This window comes from Fundulus heteroclitus, unplaced genomic scaffold (genome assembly GCF_011125445.2).
Source record: "Fundulus heteroclitus isolate FHET01 unplaced genomic scaffold, MU-UCD_Fhet_4.1 scaffold_44, whole genome shotgun sequence".
Taxonomy (NCBI): domain Eukaryota; kingdom Metazoa; phylum Chordata; class Actinopteri; order Cyprinodontiformes; family Fundulidae; genus Fundulus; species Fundulus heteroclitus.
The window spans coordinates 398850-422777 of record NW_023396857.1 but is presented as its reverse complement, the minus strand read 5'-3'; the positions used below and the strand labels follow the sequence as shown (position 1 = coordinate 422777).

The following is a 23928-nucleotide window of genomic DNA, read 5'->3' as shown; positions in this document are numbered from 1 at the left end:
ATGACAACACAGACCCAGGAATTAAGCTCCGCCCCCTTCAAAGATTTCAGAGAGCACGTGTTCTTTTTTTCTTTTTAAAAAACTTGCAGTTTTGGTAAAAAGTTTGTTGAATAAAAGGTTGAGTTTGAATTCAGTGTTTGTGTCTTTATCTAAAAATACGTTGCTATGTAACAGCATAAAATGGCCAGGGCTGCACTTAAAGTATAGGTTTTGAATTTGTTGATAGTTATCGATAGCGATCAATATGATTTCTATTCTATCAATATGTTTTTTTTTACTATATTGTCCAGCCCTAGATCAGGTATAGTTCCTTTAAATTCCCCAACCCCTGCCTTGCTTAAACATAATCCTTATTTTGTAGGAACTCAATCTTTGTCTCGTCTGGGCATAAAAGCTTCTCCAGAGGACATCGGACTTGTCCGTGTGGGACGCTGCATAATATTTTTAGAACTTCCAATCTCCTTTTATGCATGTTTGAGTTGCACTGAGAATAAGTCATCAAGAGTTGATTCAAACATCTTAAGTGAACTGTAGATCAAAGCTGGAGTGGTTGTAGACGGTAGCCTTGTGGAACTCCTTGATTAACTCACGCTGTGCTGAAGTGAAAGTTACCGACTGTGAAAAACAACTTTTAACTGAACCAGATCAGTGTTGTTGGGCTAGTCGGTGGAGCGGGACACTGCGATACATGTGGATGACTATCCGGTCCCCCCTCTGGGTCCCTGTCTGGTTTTCCTCTGAACAGGCGGCCTCACCTCCACCACGCTCGGCGATATGACAGACAGGATGAGGAAGAGCCAGATGTAGGCGAAGATGCTCCAGAAGGCGGTGATGAAGAACACCCTGAGGTGTTTGATCTTGCGCGACTGGCCCGTGGGGATGGTCCACACGCAGATCCCGATGATCACGAACATGTTGAAGGCGGCGCTGCCAACGATGGTACCCGGTCCGAGCTGACCGGCCTCGAAGTTGTGACCACACACCTGCAAAGACGTGGAGGATACTCAGAATTATAAATAAAGTTTGTAAAATCTTTGAATGTGATGAACTTCAGTTCCCAGAAAAGGTAAATTTGACCGTATAGACTCTGGTGTTTACCTCGATGACGGACAGCAGGATCTCTGGAGCGCTGGAGCCCAGAGCCATGAGGGTCAGATTGGAGACGGTTTCGTTCCAGATTCGAACCGTCGCCACTGACGTCTCCCCGTTAGGCATGGTGATGGTCACCTCCTTCTCCTGCGAAACACACACACACCCATCACCCACACCGACCCGAGACAGTAAAGCTATTTAAAGAGCAAACAAAGAAAGAAACTCGCAGGATCTCAGGGAGTTTCGTTAATTATTATAATTTCTTCTTGTTTCGCAGCAGGTGTAAAATTTATTTTATCAGCTGTTTTTTTCTCCAGATTTGCTGCAAAAAAAAAAAAGCCTGAAACTGTCATAAGATTAGAGAAAAATTTAGCTTTAGATGCATCTCCCCCAGTCGTGTTTGGACATGAAGTTCTGTTCAAAGCTTTTAAACCTGACTTTCTGTCTTTATTCTGTCCCTCAGACGGGTTTAATTTGAATTATAGCAGAAAAGCTCACTGATGTTTTAGAAAAACACATAATTTCACACAGACATCAGAAACAGGTGTTCATGTTTCTAGTCAAAGCTAATTAGAAACCCCTGGACGTCTGATTGTGTCATTAAACGGAGGAGGAAAGTGGCGATAAAATATAACTAACCAACATCACCCATCACTGGAAGAACATCATAAAAACAACAAATAAGGTGCAAGAATCTGTGTACGGCTGAACCCCCCCAACACATTACTGACAGCATAAAAGTCAGCGCTTTTAACGTTTAATGTATTCGTTTGATGCAGCAGATCCTGAGTTTGATTACCAATAAAAACATTATTTTTTGCAACTTTATGTTGCATCAGATTTGCACTGATTTAATAATTTAAAGAGTTTACAGTCCGGTTTAGGTGGAAAACAGCAACAGACTGCAGGACACGTGTGGATGTGGAAGGTCCACTCAGTCTCCACCTGAATGGTCCGTGCAAGGTTTATCCAGAACCTGATTTATTTATTCACTTTCCCCCCATAGCTGTCTCAACATATAGGTAACTTTTAAATGTAGCAACTTTTATTTCAAAAGGAGACCATGGAGCTCAGGGTGAGCCGGACCGGACCGCCTAAAATTCAGAAATTATTTATAATATTAATTTTTCAATTCAATTTATTAAATTCAGTTCAGTTTTATTTATATAGCTCCAATTAACATCACATGTCATCTCAAGGCTCTTTCTAAAGTCAGATTTCATCAAATCCTCCAGGTTGGTCAGAAAGACTTTAACCTAAAATTAACATCTGGTTGTTTAAAGGTCGCCATAGAAGCAACGGCATAATTTATCAGAGCCATTGAGCAAAAGGTCAGATATTTAGCAAAACAACATTAATTACAGACTTTTATTAGTGCTTATATATCAAGACTTCATATAATTACTGTGTCGGGTTGTCAAAGGGGATCAGACGGCCTCCCTGGTGTCAAATAATTTAGATTAATTCCTGAGTTTGTGGTTTCAGGGATCAGGGAGGGTCACACGGGTTAAAACAACAACACAATGACTCTAAGAAATGGACCCAAACCCGCAGAGATGAACGGACCTGAGGTGTCCGCCACAGAGACGTGTCGTGGGGAATCAGAGCGGACTTTAATTCACTCTGACCTTGAGGAGAATGTAGGCAGAGTCGTCCTCATTTAACGCAGGGCTCTTATCGTCTCTTTCCCCTCGCCTCCCACTTATCTGACAGCATTTCCATAATGGCCAATCCAAGCTCAATTCGTTCCGTCTTCCCGTATCTAGCGAGCTCAGGTGATGAGCTGGACAGGGCCAGACCGCCGCTGTGGAAACTCAGACCCAGCTGAAGGTCAAAGTCCAGCAACCATGTCCTCAGACTCTTCCTGAGCAAACACCATAACGTTGTTTTTGCTTCAGGACAAAAGGCGTTTAATGCAGTTTGGCAAAAATATCTGAAAGCAATTCCCGGACAAGTGTCAGCTAATAGATCTCTGATCACAAGCTGTTTCATATCTTTTACCATTTTCATATAGTACCTCCTTAAAATAATTTTGGCTTTTCAAGAAATTCAGCAAATAACATGCGTTGCTATGGTCGTCAAGTGGCAGTTGGTAGAGTGCACACTCTAGAAATTCAACAAATTCTTCTTCTCCGAACAACTTCTTCTCACTCGCTCAATTTTCAACCTATCCCCATAAATTATACATCAAAACGTAGGAATTTTTGTCTGGATTCAGGAAATGTATTCCTCATTGGTGTAGCATTTATAGATTTTCCGCAAATCACCTCAGAGCGACACAAACCCGAAACCTCCCCCATTCATTTCCTATGGAGCGGTTTTGAAAAATGACGTCTGAAAATCCAAAACATCACATGTTTTCGTATCGTCGCTACTCCTAAACCGTTTGATGTACAGGCATGAGACTTTCACACATGAATGTCCTAACCCTTCTGGCACTCACAAAAAAGGAATTTTTTGGATAACTGTTATGGTTTTGCCGCAGGAACAATTTGTTCGGGAGTAGCGAATGTGCAAAATCCTGAAAATGCTTTAGAGCTGCATTTTCCCACATGATCCACTTTTTTACATCGTCGCTGTGCCTACACCGATTTTTGTACAAACATAAAAATTAGCAACATAGTCCTCAAAAGCCTGCTGATACTCACAGTGAAAGAATTATTTTGATATCTCTTATACTTTTTCAGCTAGAGCGATTTATTCCGGACCGTTTTTAGAGGATTTTTGAAATTCCTTAAAAATCCCCTTTATATCATAATTTTTTACGCCTTTATTAAAATATTTCCAGCAAAAACCGATAGCAAGTCTTCTTCCCCTATCTGTTAAGAAATAAACGCAGAAAAAATTACATCTCTACCATTTACGGATCAGGAGAAATTGAGCGTTGTTCGAGGCAAAGTTCTCCATTATAATCCAATAGGCAGACTCTGACACAAAGTGTCTGCACTTCGGTAGAATGGCCCGCTGCAGGTGTCAGTGAGTTTCCATGACGACGGAACTCTGAGGGCCAGAGGGAGAGGCTCCATTGGGATAGAATGGCAACTTTTGACGCTCACTGCAGTTGCTGTGATTAATGTAGGAATCTGAAATTCGCACAGTCACTTCCTCTTGACATTTTAAAATTTTCAAGTGACTTTACGCTATGTGTCACTTTTCTTTCCCATTTTGGATTTCACATGCTTTCCTACATGCTTTTTTATTCCTACTTGCTTTTATTCTGTTTTAATTTGCTATATTTTAATCATGTAAAGCACTTTGCATTGTCCCTGTACTTAATTGTGCTATATAAATAAATTTGCCTTGCCTTGCTTTGCCTATTGAGCCTTTGCTTCCAACAGGACCTGGCATGATGCCCAGACACGACCCAATTGGCCAATACAGCACCACCCACCTGTGGGAAATGGCACTACACACCATTTTGGTCAAATGTTGAGTTCTGGGCCCAGATGTGGTGAGGCTGAGTTGCTAAAGGAGGCCAATCTGACCCATGAACTTTGGTCACGTTTGGTGACATTAAGTATTGGCACCCCTTTTTGAGGCACTTCCCAGTACAGGATTTGGACCAAACTGACAGAGTACAATCACCCGGTGATCCTGAGCACAACCATGTTAGCGGCTAACTGTTAGCATGTTGCTAACCGGAAGTAGCTATAGGAAGCTCGTACAAACTTCTGCTTTACAGAGTCTGTACCTCCTTTATACAGAATGCTCCACAATAAATTTGGGCCTCGTCGAGTAAAGCATCTCCAAGTTAGGAGGTGTCAAACATCCAATGCTTTTCAATGGGGGCGAAACCCCTTATACTCCTAGAAATGCAGGCCCACATATGGCTACAGTATATTCAAGTTTGAAATTCCACCTCTGCTTTGTTAAACGATTCAGTGTTTAGAATGAGTTAGGAGATGTTTGGTGCCATTCCCTCAGTTTTTTTCTTCTTCTAATCATTCAGCTATTGTTCTTTCATGTTCAAATTCTTCAACTTTTTCAAATTCTTGAACAATTTCAACTTCTTCAATGCTTTCCAGCTATTTTTTCTCTTCTTCAAAGATCTTCTGCATCTTTTTTTTGCTCAATCATTCAGCTTACTGCATTCACAGTGCATTTTCGCATTAAATGCAATTTTTTCTAATGTGCCTGGGAGACATTTGGAAGGAAGCTTCAATTCAGAGATGCCTTTTGATAATTACTTTATAAAAAGAAAACATATCCAGATAAGTATTGTTTATCGGCATTCAGCCTAAAAATATGGAGATATCATTGGTGGTCCAGCCATGGTTTCCTCATTTCCTGATTACTTTCACCCTTTCCCCATCAGGTCCCTCTGCATTTAAACTCCCTGGTTTTCATTTCTCATCGCTGTTTCCGTTCGTTTTTTACATGCTCCTCATTGCTCTGCTGTTTTTCCATTTTGTGTTTGGGTGCCAGCCGTTTGCATTTTTACGTTAAGTCTTCGTTTTTGTCATGCTGCTTCTGGGTTTTGGTTCTGCTGAAACTCCACAGTACATGACATTTCCAGAGTCAACACAGATTAATTATTAGGGACAGATTCATTGTTTACTACTGAAAGGTGTCTGTGGAAATAATTTTAACTTTACAAACATGGACAAAAAGAAGGTTTTTACTGAAACAGCCCTTAAGTCCATGTCAGTCACGTTTCAGAGCAGGGTGGCTGCCTTCAGGATTTTTAAATATTTCATGTTGATTTGGAGACGTATCCCAAACTCTCCAATATAGACGATGCAATATAAATGACAATAAATGTCATATCAATGGACTTTACGAACACGTCCAAAGGATTCCTGATTGTATAAAATCCAAATCCACATTCAGATCCAGGTACATACAGGTCAGTTCAACACTTGCTGTAATACAATACAGCAAATAAACTGCAAATTAAAAATGTAATTAGGAAGTCCAGCTGATGTTGCTGACCCACAGGCTCAGAAGTCTGGTGCAAGACCGCGAGAGTCGGTCTTGCTTTACGGCGAGAACTCCATGTGTTTTTGCCCTGCCATTCACTATATGCACGCGCGGAAGCAACAAAGAACCGCGTGCTAACGTCAAATAAACATGCAAGCATATCAAGTTTTTTTTAAATTATTATTATTATTTTTATTTATTTTTTTATGTTTTGGCGAGACGCTACCGCGGCCGCCTCACCAAGATAGCGCTGCGGGAAACCCTGATGTTCATACCTTCACTGTGTTAGTCATTGTTTGTACTGCTGTTTTTTCCACTTTTCGTTGCGTTCGCCTGTCTGCTAAGCTCAAAACAACCGCGCCTGGCTTGAAGGAGAAACCAGAACAGCTGAGCATCTTTATGACAGTGCACTTTTACTTTCGCCCTCTGGGGGGAGCCTCGCTGGAAAATCAACCCCGGTTGCATAGTATACCTTTAAGTCAGCTGGCTCTGGGTTTTCCTCTCACCTGAGACGTGATGACCTCGATGGACGCCATGAAGCGGTCTGCGATGATGGACACTCCCAGGAACATGTACATGAGAGAAGCGAAGTAGACCACGGCTCTGGCCACCTGATAGCCCAGCTCGGGCCGGTCGGGCTTCCAGACGGGCAGCAGGATCCCCGGCAAGCACACCGTCTCCTGGTCACATTTGTCCTTCACAGCGGGAGCTGTGCTGTTCCCGTAGGCCAGGGGCGGAGGGAAGGAGGAAGGGAGGGAGGACGGCAGGGCTTCCCTCAGGCCGGGGGAGGCAACGCTGGGCTCGCTGCGGTGCGACTCCGGCTGGCAGGGAGGCAGCGGGGAGAGGAGCATGAGGAAGAGGAGGAGGAAGGGGGCAGGAGAGGTGAAGGGAGACATGGTTGCACCGGGTTCCCACGAGCAGCGAGAGGATGGAGGTGGGGGGGGGATTAGGCTGGGATGGGATCTGGGTAGAGCTGAGAGTGGCGCAACGAGCTCACCTGCAACGACACAGAAAACATCTTTTATTTTCCTTAGAAGATGAAGATGGAGCAGATATCAGAGCGGTTCAGCCGGTTCAGTGATGTCTGATTCTAACGGCTCACAAAGCAAAAGAAACACCAAACATTTGTAGTTTCCACAGCACAGAACATCACTGATGACTGCAGTCATGCATCTGCAGACGTGTCTCTATATTATTCTTATTTTGGGGACTTTTGCATATTTACATAAAGCGATTTAAAATCCGCCTCCTGCTGTAATGAAGCCACAGATTTGAAACCCTGCACCTCGTGGGCTCAGTGTTTGAATTCTGTGAGTCGTTGAACCAGCAAACACCTTTACACTGCAAAAACAAAACTAAAAATAAGTCAAATCTTCTCAAAATGAGTGTATTTGTCCTTAATTTGAGCAGGTAAATAATGGAATGAGACTTTTACACTTAAAATAGGAACAACTCATCTCCATCATCTCATTTAGAGTGCAGTATATCTAATTATCTTATCTTAGGGGTCAAAATACTCATTCCATTGGCAGATCATCTTATTTACTTGCTCAAATCAAGGACAAATGCATTCATTTCGAGAAGATTTTACTTATTTTTAGTTCCGTTTTTGCAGTGTATCCTCCACGTTTGCTGTCTGCTGCTGCAGACCCGACAGGCAGGGAACAATCCTGGAGGCCGAGACGCTCCTGTCGTCTTTTCCCTCGACTCATGTTCGATTTTAAACAAATCAGCCGATCTTTGGCGTCGAAAAGCTGCAACGCAAACTGAACCTGGACCAGTCGACAGCCTGAAAGCTCCTTTCCTGGGTTTTCTCTGCGTAGGGCGTCCAGTCTAGCACTGGAAGCTGAAACAGTTCAGCCACTTTGTTTCTCTTGAAAGGAGATTTCTTTATCTGGCTGAAGGTCAGCGTTTCTCTCTGTAATGGTAATAAACCGAAGCCTCCAGCTCTTAAATCTGAATTATACTCTCATAAAATCCTGACCTTGTTTCTGCTGGTGTGGATCGTCTCCTCGGCGGTTTGAGTCCAAGTTTTAGATTTGATAAATGACATTAGGACCGCTGTAATTAAAAAATCTCTCCTGTCAGTTTAAAGCAGACAAAGTTGAAGAGACGATCTGGTGACCTTGAATTAGAGGAAGACTGGGATCGAACAAACCCAGGAAGATAATGGGTAAAAGCAGTGGAGCGGTTTAAGGTGCACAGAGGTTAAATAGTCGTTTTATTTAACGTTTACATGAGACACATGGCAGGAAGGAGCTGAGATTAAGAAATCTGCCCCCAGGTGGAAAAGCAGAAACCATGTAGCTTTCTCAGCTCTTTGCATGTTATGCACTAAATTCACAAAGCAGCAGGAAATAAAAAGCAGAAACAAAGAATTAAGAAACTCTTTTTGTCGCCGCGTGTTACTGTGGTGACATTTCTTATTGAGACAGAAACAGGTTCAGGATGCAGACATTTCTTTTATTTATCTATTTATTTAATAGAGATCAGGTCAGTTGTCTGGCTGCACTGGCCAACCACACTTCCTGAGAAGAGCAAGCGTGCAAAATAGTCTTTAGTGTCTGCTAAAACTTGTACCGAGCTCTGAAAGTCAGTCCTTTTTGAACGATATGAATTACTGTGCTGCATGAATTATTCACTTTGATGATACATTCATGCCTGCAGTAAATCCTGTGCAGCAACCTTAAACCTTCATACAGAGAACTGAACAATGAAACGTTCCCCATAAGTCAGACTGTGCAGATATGTGTTCCCAGCAGCGTTATTGTGACGTGGAACAGACTCAGCCCTCTCAGCAGGGGGCGATAGCCCTCACAGCTTTAGCCAAGAAGCTGTTTTTGAGTCTCTTAGTTTTGGATTTGATGTTCTTGAAACGTTTGCCTGATGGGAGAGGAGCAACCAGCGCATTGCCTCGGTGGGTGGGTCTCTGGACTCGTGCAGCACCAACCAAGTTCTTGGAGACGGCATCCCACAATCCCCTGTGCCGTCCTCACCGCCCGAGAGAGCTGCGGTCTAACTGAAATGCACACACACGTAAAGCTCAAACACAATTACAGGAACGCTCTGAAAACACAACCGATCTCTAGTTGAGTGTAAAATCCTGCTGGATATCCTCTGCAGGAGCAGCAGGAAGCCGCGTCATCAGGGGATTAATCTGAAGTCACGGCAGCAGGCAGCTCCAACCTGATCAAATGTCATTCCTAGAGTCATGACTCTAGTTCCCACGGCTTCACCAGAACCTTTTCACGTCTGTCATATGAACTCAGAGTGAACCGGCTCTCATCTGTGAACAGAACAGGCACCAGAACCAGACCTGCCAGTTCTGGTGTTCTCTGGTACTTCCCAGTCCAGCTCCTTGGTACCGGGCCGTGAGCACAGAACCTTCTGGAGGCCGTCGGCCCTCATGAGGTCTGGTTCTAATGGCCACATTCATGCCAGAGGTCAGTTTGGATGGTTCTGACAGAACCCGTCTTGTTCCTCCTTGCATAAAGGAGCTGGTACCGGTCCTGCTGATGGGTTAAGGACCTCTGGCGGCCCGGTCCAGCTCTCCTAGAGTAGCTGCCAGTCTCCTGGAGTCTCCATGGTCCAGAGACGGTTCTAGGAGACACGGCAAACCTTCTAGTAACGTATTGATGGACCGTCCTGGTGGAGTTGGACCGCCTGTGAGACCTCTGCAGGGTCCAGGTACCGCCTCCTGGTACCGGTACTGACTGATGCTGGTGAAATGCTGAACTGCTAAACTCCTGTAAACGAGGAAAGACTGTAGCACCTGCAGAACCACTCCTGTTTTTGGGCTCGCCTCTTTAGTGGACCTGCTGTTAATGTCCTGAACACCAGAACAGCGACACTGGTTAACGACCTCCTCTATTGCAGAACCGACCCGAACAACAAGCCACAAGCTAAACAGACTTGATTTTAGACTCTGAATAAATCTGTTCCTTTAGTTTTTTTAGCAGTGGATATTCTCACCCACGACTTCCTGATATCCGCCCGGACCACAAAGACTCCTAACATAGAAAGTACTCCTGGGTCAATGTGAGCTTCTGAGCTTTCTGTGTCTCTGCTCTGTCTTCTCTAACATAGAAAGTACTCCTGGGTCAATGTGAGCTTCTGTGCTTTCTGTGTCTCTGCTCTGTCTTCTCTAAGCCCCAGTGGGTGGAGGCAGATGAGCGTTCACACTGAGCCTGGTTCTGGTTCTGCTGGAGGTTCTCCTCCCTGTTAAAGGGGAGTTTTCCTCTCCACTGTCGCTTCATGCATGCTCAGTATGAGGGATTGCTGCAAAGCCATCAACAATGCAGACGACTGTCCACTGTGGCTCTACGCTCTTTCAGGCGCTACATAAATAAATAAAATTGATTAGAATCTTATTTTATTGGAGTTTAATCCATAACTTATTTACGTTATTTTTATTTTGTCTTTTTCGGTTTTATTTCTCGATCTGGGAACAAACACGGCTTGTTTTTGTGCAACGACAACAGCGTGCAACGACAAATAAACGTCTAATAAAAATAACAATAATGATATTTTTCATAATCCATAATCCGTCATTTAAATAGACACAAACTGTTCTGGAGCAAAAACTCACTATTAGCTCAGGACAGGATATTGCTTAACTTTTTTTTTTTTGTTTACTTAAATTTTTCCCTATGTAGGGAGATTAGATTACCTCTAACTCACGTTCTAACAGTAAACCTGCCTTTCCTGATGTAAGGTCTGCTTGTCTCTGTGGATTAAAGTAAAACACATGCAGTCCTGGAGCGTTTAACACATAAACTACAAAATAAAGGTCCGTCTTCTCCTACAACCTGTTCTGAAGCAAAAGTGTCAGAGAACTCCCCGACAGAAACAGATCTACACCACCGACCACACAGCATGTAAGGTGACATCATGGGTGTGAATGTTATTTTTATTTTGGGTGATTTTATTCAAACGCTTCTCTAAGCTGGAGTTATTTAACCTGCGCTAAGTTTCCTTTGTCTCTAATCAGCCCAGACTCGATGTCAAAGCTGAAACCTTTTCCAGATATATTCCTAATATAAACTCCTTAGCAGTGATTTCAATGTTTAGTTTTAGATTTGTCTTTGAAGACTAGGAGTTCATCTTATTTCAGAATAAATAGCTGCGGCGGACGAGCTGTGATGCTCTGGGTTTTCTGAAGGCTCTAATAAATGCTTCGATTTATGGACTGTATGAAATATCAAAACAATCTAAGTAAAAAAAATCTGCTGTCCTGGTGTCAAATAACTGGAAATGGGCTTCTCAGCAGGATAAAAACCCAAATATACAAACTAATTAACACAGAAACGCTTTTTTTCCATGACAATCTCAGACCTAAAATCTGCAAAGAGAATCTAAGATCACTGCGGTCCAACACTGAGACGTTTTATCCTGTTGGTATTAGAAAGCTGTGGAACGTATAGCTATAATTTATTTAGTAAAAAAGGCGCCAATCTGATAAATAAATGACTTTGGGCTACAGGTCATCAGGATGGAAAATAAATGTAACTGGCAGCAGGAGGAGGTTCTGTTATTGTGACCATGAGCCAACCTCAGATTGCACTTTATTGTTTTAAAAACCCATTAATAGAAAACAGTTAACAAATAAGCAGATTTTTTTTTTCAATTAGTTGATTTAATTTGAATGAAAGGAGTTTATCTTCTGGGCGTGTCTTCTCCTGGAGTGAAGGGACCACCCGGTGGAGAGTAGCAAGGGAAGAAGGTGTTGAGCTCTTGTGCCGCGGTTCTCCAGTTTGTAACCATAACATTCAACAAAATGTTTTACATGAAAACAAACTTTGGTTCCAGTCAGAAAGGTTTTCTTTTCTGTTGATGCAGATCTTTGAGTAACTATCGGAACGTGTTTAAGATATTATTTTAGTTTGTATTAGTTTGTAAATGTATTGTTTTGTTCGGTCTTTGTCTCTAGTGTAAATAGTGTTTCCATTTTCATTTGATGCACCCATAATAATATTTTTTTCCCCCAATTCAGGTTCATTTGCATTTAAGTTTTGTCATTTGTTGTTGATTGTTGTGTGTTGGTGGTTCAGTTTGGCTCCACTGTTGGCTACAAAATAATAAAAGCTTCCATAGACGTCACTTCTTGCCTCGTTTATCGACTGCCATCTTGTCAGATTTTACACGGGATACTTAGAGTAAAGGGGTAATTGTAGTAAAACTTAAATGTGCAACACAAATGCTGCTAAAGATTAATTATAAAGATGTAAAGGGAGAAAAAAACCTTTAGAGCTGAAGAAAGGACAGATGAGAAACAAGCTGAAGGTGGAGGGAGTAAAGGAGAGAGGAGGAAGGGTAATAAATAAGAGGATGGGGGGGGGGCGGATGCCCCAAGGAGACTCTGTTCAGAGTCGTCAATCAGATCACAGCCCCAGCATAACGAGGTAATGGGGGGAGGGGGGGGGGTGATTGATCAGAGAGAAAGTGGTCGTTCATCAGCAGGAGCAGACCAGGGTCCCAGCAGACCCCCCCCCCCATACATATGCACACAATTAACTTCCTTTAGATGATTTCTCTCCATATTTGTTTCACAGTCCTCAGTTTGAAGAGCTTAAAGTAATTCTTGATTCTGGGAACAACCAAGTCAGAAATACATGCATTAGTGATATTTTCAAAAAATTTGTGGCATTAAGATCGTGATTGCGCCGTTAAATGTTTTTTTAAGGATTTAAAATTGTCCCTTGGCGACCGCTAGGCTGAAAATCCACAATTTGGGTGACGTGGTACGATGACGTAGTTTGTTGATGTAGCTCAGGCTACGCTACAGAGAGATCAATGGAGAACACAACGACGAGTTCAGATGGCGATTCACAAAGTGATGATTTTAACACCAAAGACTCGGATTCGGGTAAGTCTGAGAAAAACATTTTAGAAGAATAAACGAGATGGGTTGCTGGGAGAAACACTCAGGACTCGTGAGGCAACGCTGCATCTGAAATGAAAGTTTAGAAGCTACCGGCTACTTGGCGGTTCCATTCAGCGAGGATTTTCTCACCTCCGGGACTTTTCAGGTTCGGAAATGTGTGTAAGGAGACATTATCCTTGTTGCACTGCCAAAACAGAACTAAAAATAAGTAAAATGTTCTTAAAATTTATGTATTTTTTCCTTGATTTGAGCAGGTAAATAAGATTAACTGCCAATAGATTAAGATTTTTGCACTTAAAATAGGAACAACTCATCTTAATCATCTTATTTCAAGTGCAGTATATCTAATTATCTTATTTTAGGGGTAAAAATACTCATTCCATTGGCGGATAATCTTATTTACCTACTCAAATCAAGGAAAAAATACATTAATTTTAAGAACATTTTACTTATTTTTAGATCCGTTTTTGCAGTGTGGTATTTGACCAACCATAAGCCACACGCTTTTTAGCCGTTTTATCCGTCTATTTGTCTTTGAGAAAGCTAGTTTGCAATTAGGAAGTAACTTGTTGCCATGTCAACAGATCAACGCTTGTCAACGAATGATGTCAACGGTCACGTGACACCCGACGCAACATTTTTTATGAGCCTTGTGCTAAAAAGTCTTAAAAATACACTTTGTCATTGAATTTTTTAATTTGTTTCCCTCGGGTCATAAGAATATATGAGCTTTCTAATATATAGAAAATATAGAATAACTTGTACGATCTCAAGATTAAAGAAGTACTTTAAAGCGCTCCTTTAGTTCTGATTCAGTGGGGGGGTTCTGTCTACGGCCCGGTTCTTGATGTTGGTACTCATAACAGGACCTTCAGAGATCAACAATCTCCTCCTGTGTTTAGTCCCCCCCGTTCTCCATCCTTACTTTTTTTTTTATTAAGAGAGCACATGACAGCGGCGTTAAAGGAAATGGTCAGCGTTCATCCTCACGTTGTCGGGTTTTCAGCTGACAGCAGCGGAAATAAACGAGTTTATCAGAAATAAACGTGTTTATCAGAAATAAACGAGTTTCTCAGAAATAAACGTGTTTATCAGAAATAAACGAGTTTATCAGAAATAAACGCGTTCCCCAGTCTGGTCGTGTTACGGCGTGATGTCCTCCTCCCTGCAGGTAGCAGGGAAACGCTCCTCATGGGAAACTGCTGCCGTCAGCCACATCTTCCTGCTGTAGTAGATCTGTTCATTCAGGTGTTCCCCCGCATTCCCTACTTTTTGTATTCACGCACATTATTTTTCTCTCATCAAGCATTAAATTAAGCCTCATAGAAGCAGAAAAAGGAGACATTTGTAAGGGGAAATTTTTTTTAACCCAATTTCTTTGTGGAATGCACCACGTATGGGGTTGTATTTACCTCAGTTTAATGAATAATGATAAATCAGGTGTATTTATTATGTTCGGATCTATAAAACCTTGGCACTGATGGATGGTGCGCTCATTTTGTGTGATGACTGCTTTCAGCCTGAGGCAGCTCTGTAATACCTGACTAACAATTCATTTTCTGCATCACAGGCACTGATAAGATGCTGAGCCTCCAGGCCAAAGATCTGCAAACCTTTTTTTTAAATACCTTCCTGTCAGAAGTGTTAACATTTAGAACCAGTCAGCTTATTTCATCCCAACAATAAAAAAACAAACAGCTCATCATTTATTGCGTCAAAATCATTTAAAAATGGCAGCGGCGCTTCAGTATGAGAAACAATACAGTTTTGACAGTTTACTGCACCTTTCATCACCAGGAAAAAAGCAGGGAGGACCTCTCAGTTTTCTGCCTGGTTGAAGAAGGCTGAGGACGTACTGCCATGCATGCTTCAGCCTGAGGTGAGCGTTTGGCTTTTTCATGGTTAATAACAGTTTGAAATTAACATCATCTGTCTTTACATCACATTTTATGACACATCCGTCCCAGTGACACTGCTTTGGTTCTGTTGTACCGTTACACAGGCGTTGGCTACATCACAGACGTCTATATACTTTAAATTTATAACTGTTACCTGACTAAACCACGTGTTTTACATGTTTACATTTTTTAAATGTGCTCATGTCTGTTGAAGTCAGATTAAAGGAGCTACAAGTAAGATATTTACTGTAAAATAAATCATTCTCATTTGTCACCATGGAAGTAACATTCCCTATAAACAATCATTCCTCTCCATCAACAACGTCTTTGTCACGTTTTTCTCCTTTCAAACCTAGAGGTACGGTCAAGAACTACTTCGGTTCAAAGTGCAGCCCGTGTTTACTTCCTGGTTCCTGAGCCAATCAGATGAGAGTTTCCAGGGTTCCCAGCACAGAGCGCAGCATTTGGTATTTTATGTTGGCAAAAGAGAAGCGGACCACAAATAGAACAAAATAAAACATCATAAACCTGTCCTGTGGAAGTAAAAATTCACAACAGCAACACACCGTTTAAAAACGGCATATTAGATTGTTGTGATGCTGTAGTACCTATTTGAGCCACAAGGTGTCAGTATTACTTACAGCTCCTTTAAATGTCAATGTGAGGCACCAGACGCCTTCTGAGAGAAGATTGTAGCAGATTATGAGTAATGGGGTTAAAAAGATACTTAAAAAAAAAAAAAATCAGTTCATTGTATGATAAATACTCCGCAAATGGAAAAAATTCAACACAAGGTTGTTAACCATGAGAGCAGACCGCTAGACCGCTAAAAGGACTCCAAAACCCAATTTAATCACAGGACCTACTAGGTTAGTCCTAGTTCAGATTTTAAAAATCAGGAACAGACGACATGAGTTCCACTTTCATGGGAAATATGCAAAGATTTGTTTATCAGATGGACAGATGACTAAACTCAGATTAAATTATTTGAACACTAGAACACAATGCAGGAGGAAAACCTCACACCACCTGTAAAGCATAGAGGTGGAAGAGTCATGGTCGGGGATGCTTTGCTGCAGCAGGGCCTGGCTAGCTCTCCATTATAGAATGAAGTTTATAGTATATCAGAGAGAACGTGAAGGAAATGTGAGACCATCGGTGAAAGCGTGAAAGCTGAAGCAGAACTGGACCCTGCATTTTGACTTTTTATAAATTATTTAGTGTCTCTTAGACTTTTTATAGTGACGTGCAGCAATTTAATCAAGTTACAAAGCTGATTTAAAAGACAAAGTGGACACTGACTGCTGTTTGGTTCTGCATGAGAAAGAGTGAAAGCCATGATTCTTACAACCGTTGAAACCAGAATAATCTCACAGTTCTTGTCTGGGGCACTTTATTAGATTCAAAGATGACTACTTAGATACGAACAACTGAAAAAAATCTAATTCCTGGCATATTTTTTGTTAAAGTCCACCAGAACCATCGCTTTAGTTCCTGGAGAGAACCCACTAATGCACACTGAGAACATGCAAACTCCATGAAGAAATCCCTAGAGCCAGGATTTCAACCTTCTAGCTGCAAGCCAACAGCACCGCCGTACAACAAGATTTCCAATACAAAGAAAATCACATTTTATCTTCCTGATCCTGAATGATGAAGTTTATTTCCAGAATGACTTCGGTGAAGAACAGAGAAACCCATCAGTGAACGTTGAACCTCTGCAGACTCTGGAGGTCCAGCTGCCTCTCAGAGCTGCTGAAGTATCAGAAGCCTAAAAGGTCTTTGAAGAGAAAACGGTGAGAGCTGCAGCACAGAGACACGTCTGAGGACAGAGGAGGGATTTCTGTCTGAGTGCTTCTATTCTCCAGCGCTCTTTACGCCCCTTTCCATCCTTTTTAAAACACACAGCCTTGCAAACTGACTGCAATTTCTCACAAATTGTCCTCCGAGTGGCTCACAGCCAATTTCATACAAACTTTGAGAGATAAAGTACGTCTTTTTTTTTTTTTTTTTTTTTTTGCTTTTAGGCGGGAGTGCTCAAAGAAAAGAGAGAAAAGACGGAACAGCAGGAGACCCGCCTGGAACAAGAAAACTATTCTGACCTTTTTCTCACTCTGCTCTTTGTAATCCAGCCTCTTTTTCTTCTCTGCAGGATAATATGTTCAATCTTTTACCCCTTTTTGAATGGAATTACTGAAAAGAAAATCAACTTTTTCATGATATTCTAATTATGTGACCAGCACCTGTACAGCAATGCAGGGGGACAACTTTTCAAATTATTTGTTGTGTAAATTAATTTTATCCTGTCAAAGTAAAAAAACTAAAAGAATCAAAAATTACACAAATAGCAACAATTTTAACAGTTTCATTATAGATTATGCTAAAACAGTGCAGCATATTCTGCCCGCTCATTGTGCAGCCTTAGGTAGGTGACAGATGTTCAGCCAAAATGAAGCAGAATAAAGTTTTGGGAAACCTGGTTCCTAACAGCGGTTTGCAGCATGTAGTGCTGTGTGTGTCTGGATCTTCACTCTGACTCATCCACCAAACAATCTCTGCAGCTCTAACCGTGTTTGAAACCCTGCGGCAGTCTTCCTCCTCCTGCACCACTTCTGTCAGTGCAATCACACCAGCGGAGATTTACTGGAAACGCTGGTGAATATGTGTCTGCAGAAACACAATCTCACACTGACAAACTTTGATTTAATTACCTGTTATTCTTTGGCAGCATAAATATCATATTAAGAAATAATATATATATATATATATTTTTTTTTTTTAACAAATACACTTGTCAGTTGTTTTTGTTGTACTCAGCTGCAGCTCAAACTCTACGATGAAACCTCAACGTTTAAAAGTTCACAGCTCTCCATCTCTGTTCTCTACGGTCCGACGCTCTGATGTGACCTGACTGCTCACACCGTACGTCTAAAACGTCGTACTCATCCCCGTAGAGAGATGGCGCTACTCGGACTCGGAAGCCAAACGTAAACAGTAGAAGAAGAAAAAAGGCGGAAGTGTCGATGCCACAGACATCATATACGTAGACGCGTCATAGGGCGCAGGTTCGCACGTCAACGTCATCGCCATATTGTATGTGGCAGAAAAAAGTTGAGTTCTGTTATTGTGAACGTGAATCAGAAAAGATGCCTCATTCCTGTGCTGCAATAAATACACACACACACACGCATATATATATATATATATATATATATATATATATATATATATATATATATATATATATATGTGTGTGTGTGTGTGTTTATGTGTTATGAATATAAGGATAAATTTGTTAAATCTAAACATTGTGGTCTTCATTATTTCATAAACCCGTGTCACAGGAGAACCTTTAGGAACAGACTTTTTGGGTGAGTATTAAAGAGGTAAAATTAATAATATGAGGAAAAAAAAGTCCTAAAGTAAAAATAAACTAACAAACACAAAAGTGATAATGTTATGATAAAAACATCATATTATGAGAATTAAGGGGAAACATTTCCAGAATAATCACAGTTTGCAGAATTATTTCACTCCTGGAGTAATTGGGCCAGGTTAGATTATTTTAATTATTTTAATTCTTTAGGAGAATAAATTCAGGAGAATGAAGCTAAAGGGATACGGAAATAAACTTGTAATATTACGAAAACAAAATTACTACGAATACAAAGTATATTCAGAGATTAAAGTCCCTCTGATACTGTTTAAGTGACTGAGTAACTGCAGATTTGCCACATTTAAGATGGCGGACGCTCTGACGCATCGCAGCATAGGCAGAACCCGCCCAATGACGCGTCTACTCTTATATTATGTCTATGGTCGATGCTCTCTGTTAAACATGAGGCTCACTAGAACCAAACGCGCTGCCTTGGTAATTCTACGAGTTTCTCCTCCGTAGTTTGACTCCATGTCACACGAACCGCCGTCATGCTTCTCTCCTCTGCTATGTTTTCCTCTGAGAAGAAGAAGAAGAAGAATTCCCTTGTTTGCACATTGGAAATCGGCTCAGAAAAAATTTACATTCATTTCATCCATCCATCCATCCATCCATCCATCCATCCATCCATCCATCCATCCATCCATCCATCCATCCATCCATCCATCCATCCATCCATCCCTTAATTAATTGATGGATGGATTAACGTTATTTACTGCTGACCAAAGTAAAAATAAATAACTAAAATAAATCAGCTTTTGAGTTATTTTTCTTAACTGAAGCATACCAAAACATAAAAGGTTGAAAAATAAAACAAAAAATAAAACAACTGGACTTCTGTTCTGAAGCTGAAGACGTTTCGCTCCCCATCCAGGAAGCTTTTTCATTTTAAAATGTCTGAAAGAGTGAGGAGCTCCAACTCCACACTAGTCCAGACGTTTTAACTTGAGAAGTCCAGTTGTTTTATTTTTTAACCTTTTTTGGATTGTTCATGACCTGGAGCACTGAGAATCTTCGCCAGCCAATAAATCGTACCAAACCATGACTTTAAAACCCAAACATGTACTGTTCCAGGATTTCTGTGTACCGTTACACCCCTGATAACAGAGGCGAGACTTTTTTAAACTATGCATCCTAAAACCAGTCAGCATGGGTCTCTGCAGCTGCAGCAAAGTGTCTGCAGAAGCTGATGCTGATGCAGTTCACAGTCATTACTTTTATAATTAAAAGATTTAACCTTCTTTTGGGTGACTAGGAATAGATGACATAAAAAAACCTCATCATGTCTCGGTCCCGTTCCCTCGTCTCGGTTACAGAGTTAGGGGGAATTCGATGAGGGATTGCTGTGAAGCAGCAGGCAGAGCCAGCTGGCCCAGCTTCAGCAGCCAGGCGTTCCCAGCTGTAGATCTTAATGCCGCTAATTTCTAGGAGGGACTGATCATGAAGCGAGTCCAGAGAGGAGCACAAAGACACGCGGCTGTAAGGATTCAGCTGAAAGGAGAGCAGCAGCAGTCCAGCTCTGAGCGACTGACGGAGGCTGATATTTAAACAGCAGCTGGTGAGTCAGCAGGCTGCCACACCGAAGCTTTTCATCTGCAGAAGCTCTTCTTTGTTTTTATTTTCTGGAGGTGCGTGGGAGCAGCACAGAGTCCACAGCGGTGACGTCCGTGCCGGAGCTTTCCACGCTTCCCGGTTCAGACTGGGCGCCAACGTCTGCCGCAGCCTCTGAGCAGCGAGGCCAGGAGGTTGCTGGGATGAGTCCGAGTTCTCACAGAGACCCGATAACCAGACTGTGTTCCTCCACCGGCCCGTGTTACTCTAAAATCTCGCTTTTATGGGTGTTTGTGGCGTTCTGCAGGATAATTTGTGTAAGATGACGTCGCCACTAATTGGCACATTTACAAATGGGGACATCTGTGATTCAGCAGGACACGAAGCGCCCAAACACACGCGCACCTGCATCTTCATCAAGTCCCCATATGGAGCCCAGACAGCGCCAAAACAGGTTATTTACTTCTTTATTGAGGTAATTAAAAAATAAGCAGAAACGGAGAGTCGATATTTGATTTTTATCTCTGAAAAAGGGAAAAAAAATAGAGCAGGAGATGTTTTCTGTTTTCAGATTTTATTTACTCATGTTGGATTTTTTTTCCCAAATTTGGTTATAAATTTCTATTTATTTCTTATTTAACAGACATTAACCGATGGAGATCCTATTTTGTTTCATCTGGCTCTCTGCTCACACGGTGATATTATATTTAACCTTCATTCTTCAGGCGTGTGCCTGGATCTATTTACCTGACTCCGCCAGATAGATTTGCTCCGCATATCCATCTGGAAACCTTCCGTTGAAGTAACTTTGGGAAGGGGCGAAAATACTGGTTAGCTGATTGGCCTATGTTGGTGATAGACGGGCCAAATGAACCAATCAGAAAACACAACCACAAGCCAAGCTACTCTTGCTGCTGCAGGTAAAGGCTCGTTAGCTCAGCAAAGAAATACTCTGTAATTCCGATAAAACTTGCTCGATAGCGACTTCCTGTGACGTCATGGATGCGCTTGCAGCGTGTTAATTGAGCTCCGCTGGATGTCATTTAAAATAAAAACGACAACTAAAATAACTCGACGCTGAAATATAAATACATATATTAACGAAACATGAGTTCCTCCGCTGGACAAAGAAGACAAGATAAACTGGACCCCTCGAGAGGAAAAGACGATAAGCCGAATCCACCGAGCCCGACTAGCAAACACACAGCTAGTAGCAACACATGTCAATCAGACTTAACGGTGCTGGAAGAACTGAGAAAACTCCGAAAAGAAAATCAAGAGGGACATAACCACACTAAGCTGGCTCTTAGCCGCGTTGAACAATCTGTTTCGGACATAAAAGACCAACTGGTGGAGCACGAAGAAAGAATGGGGAGATTTGAGGAGAGACTCAGCACAGCGGAAGACACGGAGCTGCGCCACCATCGGGCGCTAAGATACCTGCTGCACCGCGATATTGAACTTTCGGCAAAGTGTGAAGATCTTCAAAACAGGCTGAGAAGGAACAATATCAGAATTTTTCAAATCCCGGAGGACAGTGAGGGAACAGATATGGCTGGTTTTGTAAAGGCTCTACTCCAGAAGGAACTTAAACTCCCACCGGACCTGGACATTAAGATTGAGAGGGCACATCGCTCACTGGCGGCTAAGCCGAAAGATTCAACGGCGCCTCCAAGATCAATAATAGTGAGATTTCTGGACGCGGCGGTAAAAGATACAATCATAAAGCAGGCATGGAGCCAGGGGACAGTTCTCTTTCAAGGCAAGCGGATCTATTTTGATCAGGATTACTCTCCTGAGCTACAGCAGAAACGGATGAAAGTCCACGAAGTTATTAAACAGCTTAAAAAGAAGAACATACAGGCAAGGTGCCTGTATCCAGCGCAAATAAAAATTAAGCTGAACACCGGGGAGAAGACGTTTGCGTCGTTAACGAGTGCCGCAGCGCTGCTGAAGGAGCTGGGGATTGACGCGCGATGCGGGGAGAGGGAGCGCATCGAGGAGGAGCTGAAGGATGGATGGAGGAGCCAAGGGAGGAGAAAAAAAGGAGCGCTTCTGTCACCAGCTGATCTTCAGACCCTTTTGCAGGAGGAGGACTAAAGGGATGTTACCATTGAGACGGGTAAAAAGGTTGTTTCAAGTAAACTAGTGATAAGGTCGGTAACCCCACACTGATTATAACTAACGGACTCATAGGAATACAGTAAAGCGTCAAATTATTATGATCCTAATATATATTGTTGTCACAAAATAAATTAATGTGTTAGACAGCCCAAAGGAGGCTATGTTTGAGTTGATGAGTGGAATACACTCTCTGAGACCTTTTTTACATGTTAGTGTAACATTGGTCATATTTGCACTGTGTGTGCTTTTTTCCACAGAGAGGGTAGGTCACACCTCTCTGCCCCAGTACCATCGGGGATCTGGCACAGCCAGAGTTAAGATGCTGTGTCAGATTGATGAAGTGGAAGCTCAGTTTTGTGTTAATTACACTGTTCTTTGTGTTTTGTTTTTCCTGACAGTTATAATTAAAGTCACTTTGTTAATCAGTAGATACCCTTTGACATCCAAATGTAAACAGGCAGGGAGTTATATCGAAAGACTCTATATATATGGACCATGGCTGAGCTGAATTTTATAAGTTATAATATAAGAGGAATTAATAATCCAATTAAAAGGAAAAAAATTCTGGGACAACTAAAGAAGCTGCACTGCTCTGTTGCTTTGATTCAGGAAACACACCTATCAGAGACTGAACATCTAAAACTGAAAAGAGAGTGGGTAGACCAGGTTTACAGTTCTTCATATGGGAGAAAAAAGAAACGAGGGGTAGCTATATTGTTTAGTAAATCTGTGTATTACAATAATGAGAAAACCTTTCATGATGACGAAGGCCGATATGTTATGGTAATAGGCACAATTGGAGGAGTAAAGATAACCATACTTAATGTTTATGCCCCAAATGAAGATTGCCCACATTTTATCAAAATGGTCACAACTCTACTTGCAGATAAAAGCGAAGGGATTATACTGGTGGGGGGTGACTTCAACTGCACCCTGGATTCAAAGTTGGACAGGTTACCTACAATAATAAAATCTCAATCTAGAATGTCTAAGGCATTATCAACTATGATGAAGGAACTGGGACTAGTAGATATTTGGCGTCAACTCCACCCCAATGAGAGAGATTTCACGTTTATGTCCCAGGTTCATGGGAGCTATTCGAGGATAGATCTTTTCTGCGTAACCAAAACCGAATTGCATAGGATAAAAGAATGCACAATTGAGCCAATCACTATTTCAGACCACGGCCCGGTGACCATGAAAATGAATTTAGGAATAGATAATCATTTCAGACATTGGAGGCTCAATGTCTCATTATTAGCAGACACAAACATTAGACAAGAAATACATAGAGCCCTGGTTGAATACTTCACCATAAATGATGATGGTAGTGTCTCCCCCTCAATTGTATGGGATGCCAGTAAGGCCACAATAAGAGGGCAGATTATTTCTATAGGATCCAGGATAAAGAAACAAAGGCTGGCTAAACAACAAGGATTGGAAGCTGAAATAAAAAAGTTAACAAGAGAACATAAACAAATGGGAAAGAGCGATACTTTAAAAAAATTAAAGGAGGTTAGAAAACAACTGGATGAAGCTCTGACATATAAGGCAGAGGGAGCGCTCAGATATACCAATAGAAAATATTACGAAATGGGTAATAAAGCAAGCAGATTACTGGCTTTTCAACTAAGAAAGGCCCAATCTAGTCGCGCAGTTCCCAAGATCAGGAATCCAGAAACCCATCAGATTGAGACTGACCCAACTAAAGTCTCAGACTCGTTTGCAACCTATTACAAACAGTTGTATACGGCTGAAGAACTAGAATTTAAAGAAGAGAAAGTTACAGAGTTTTTAAGCCCTCTTAATCTGAATAAACTATCAAGTGAGGATGCAGAACTGTTAACAAAACCTATTACAGAAAGTGAAATTAGGGAAACCATCACCAAATTAAAAAACAATAAGTCACCAGGAACAGACGGCTTTTCTGGAGAATATTACAAAATATTTGTGCATGAACTCACTCCCATACTATGTAAATTATATAATTACGTACTTAAATCAGGAGACCCCCCAAATTCATG

General features: G+C 41.6%; 1 protein-coding gene across 1 annotated transcript in view; it reads right to left on the bottom strand.

The window, feature by feature from the left end:
• The window catches only part of slc8a2b (solute carrier family 8 member 2b), a 208993-nt gene that overhangs the window by 43219 nt on the left and 141846 nt on the right, over window positions 1-23928 (bottom strand). Inside the window, exons 4-6 of the mRNA XM_036131588.1 lie at window positions 6519-7009; window positions 1099-1236; window positions 756-983 (exon numbers count right to left, since the gene is read on the bottom strand). Coding sequence (XP_035987481.1) covers window positions 756-983; window positions 1099-1236; window positions 6519-6908 — 756 coding nt within the window. The 5' untranslated portion in view covers window positions 6909-7009. The remainder of the gene's footprint in view (window positions 1-755; window positions 984-1098; window positions 1237-6518; window positions 7010-23928) is intronic.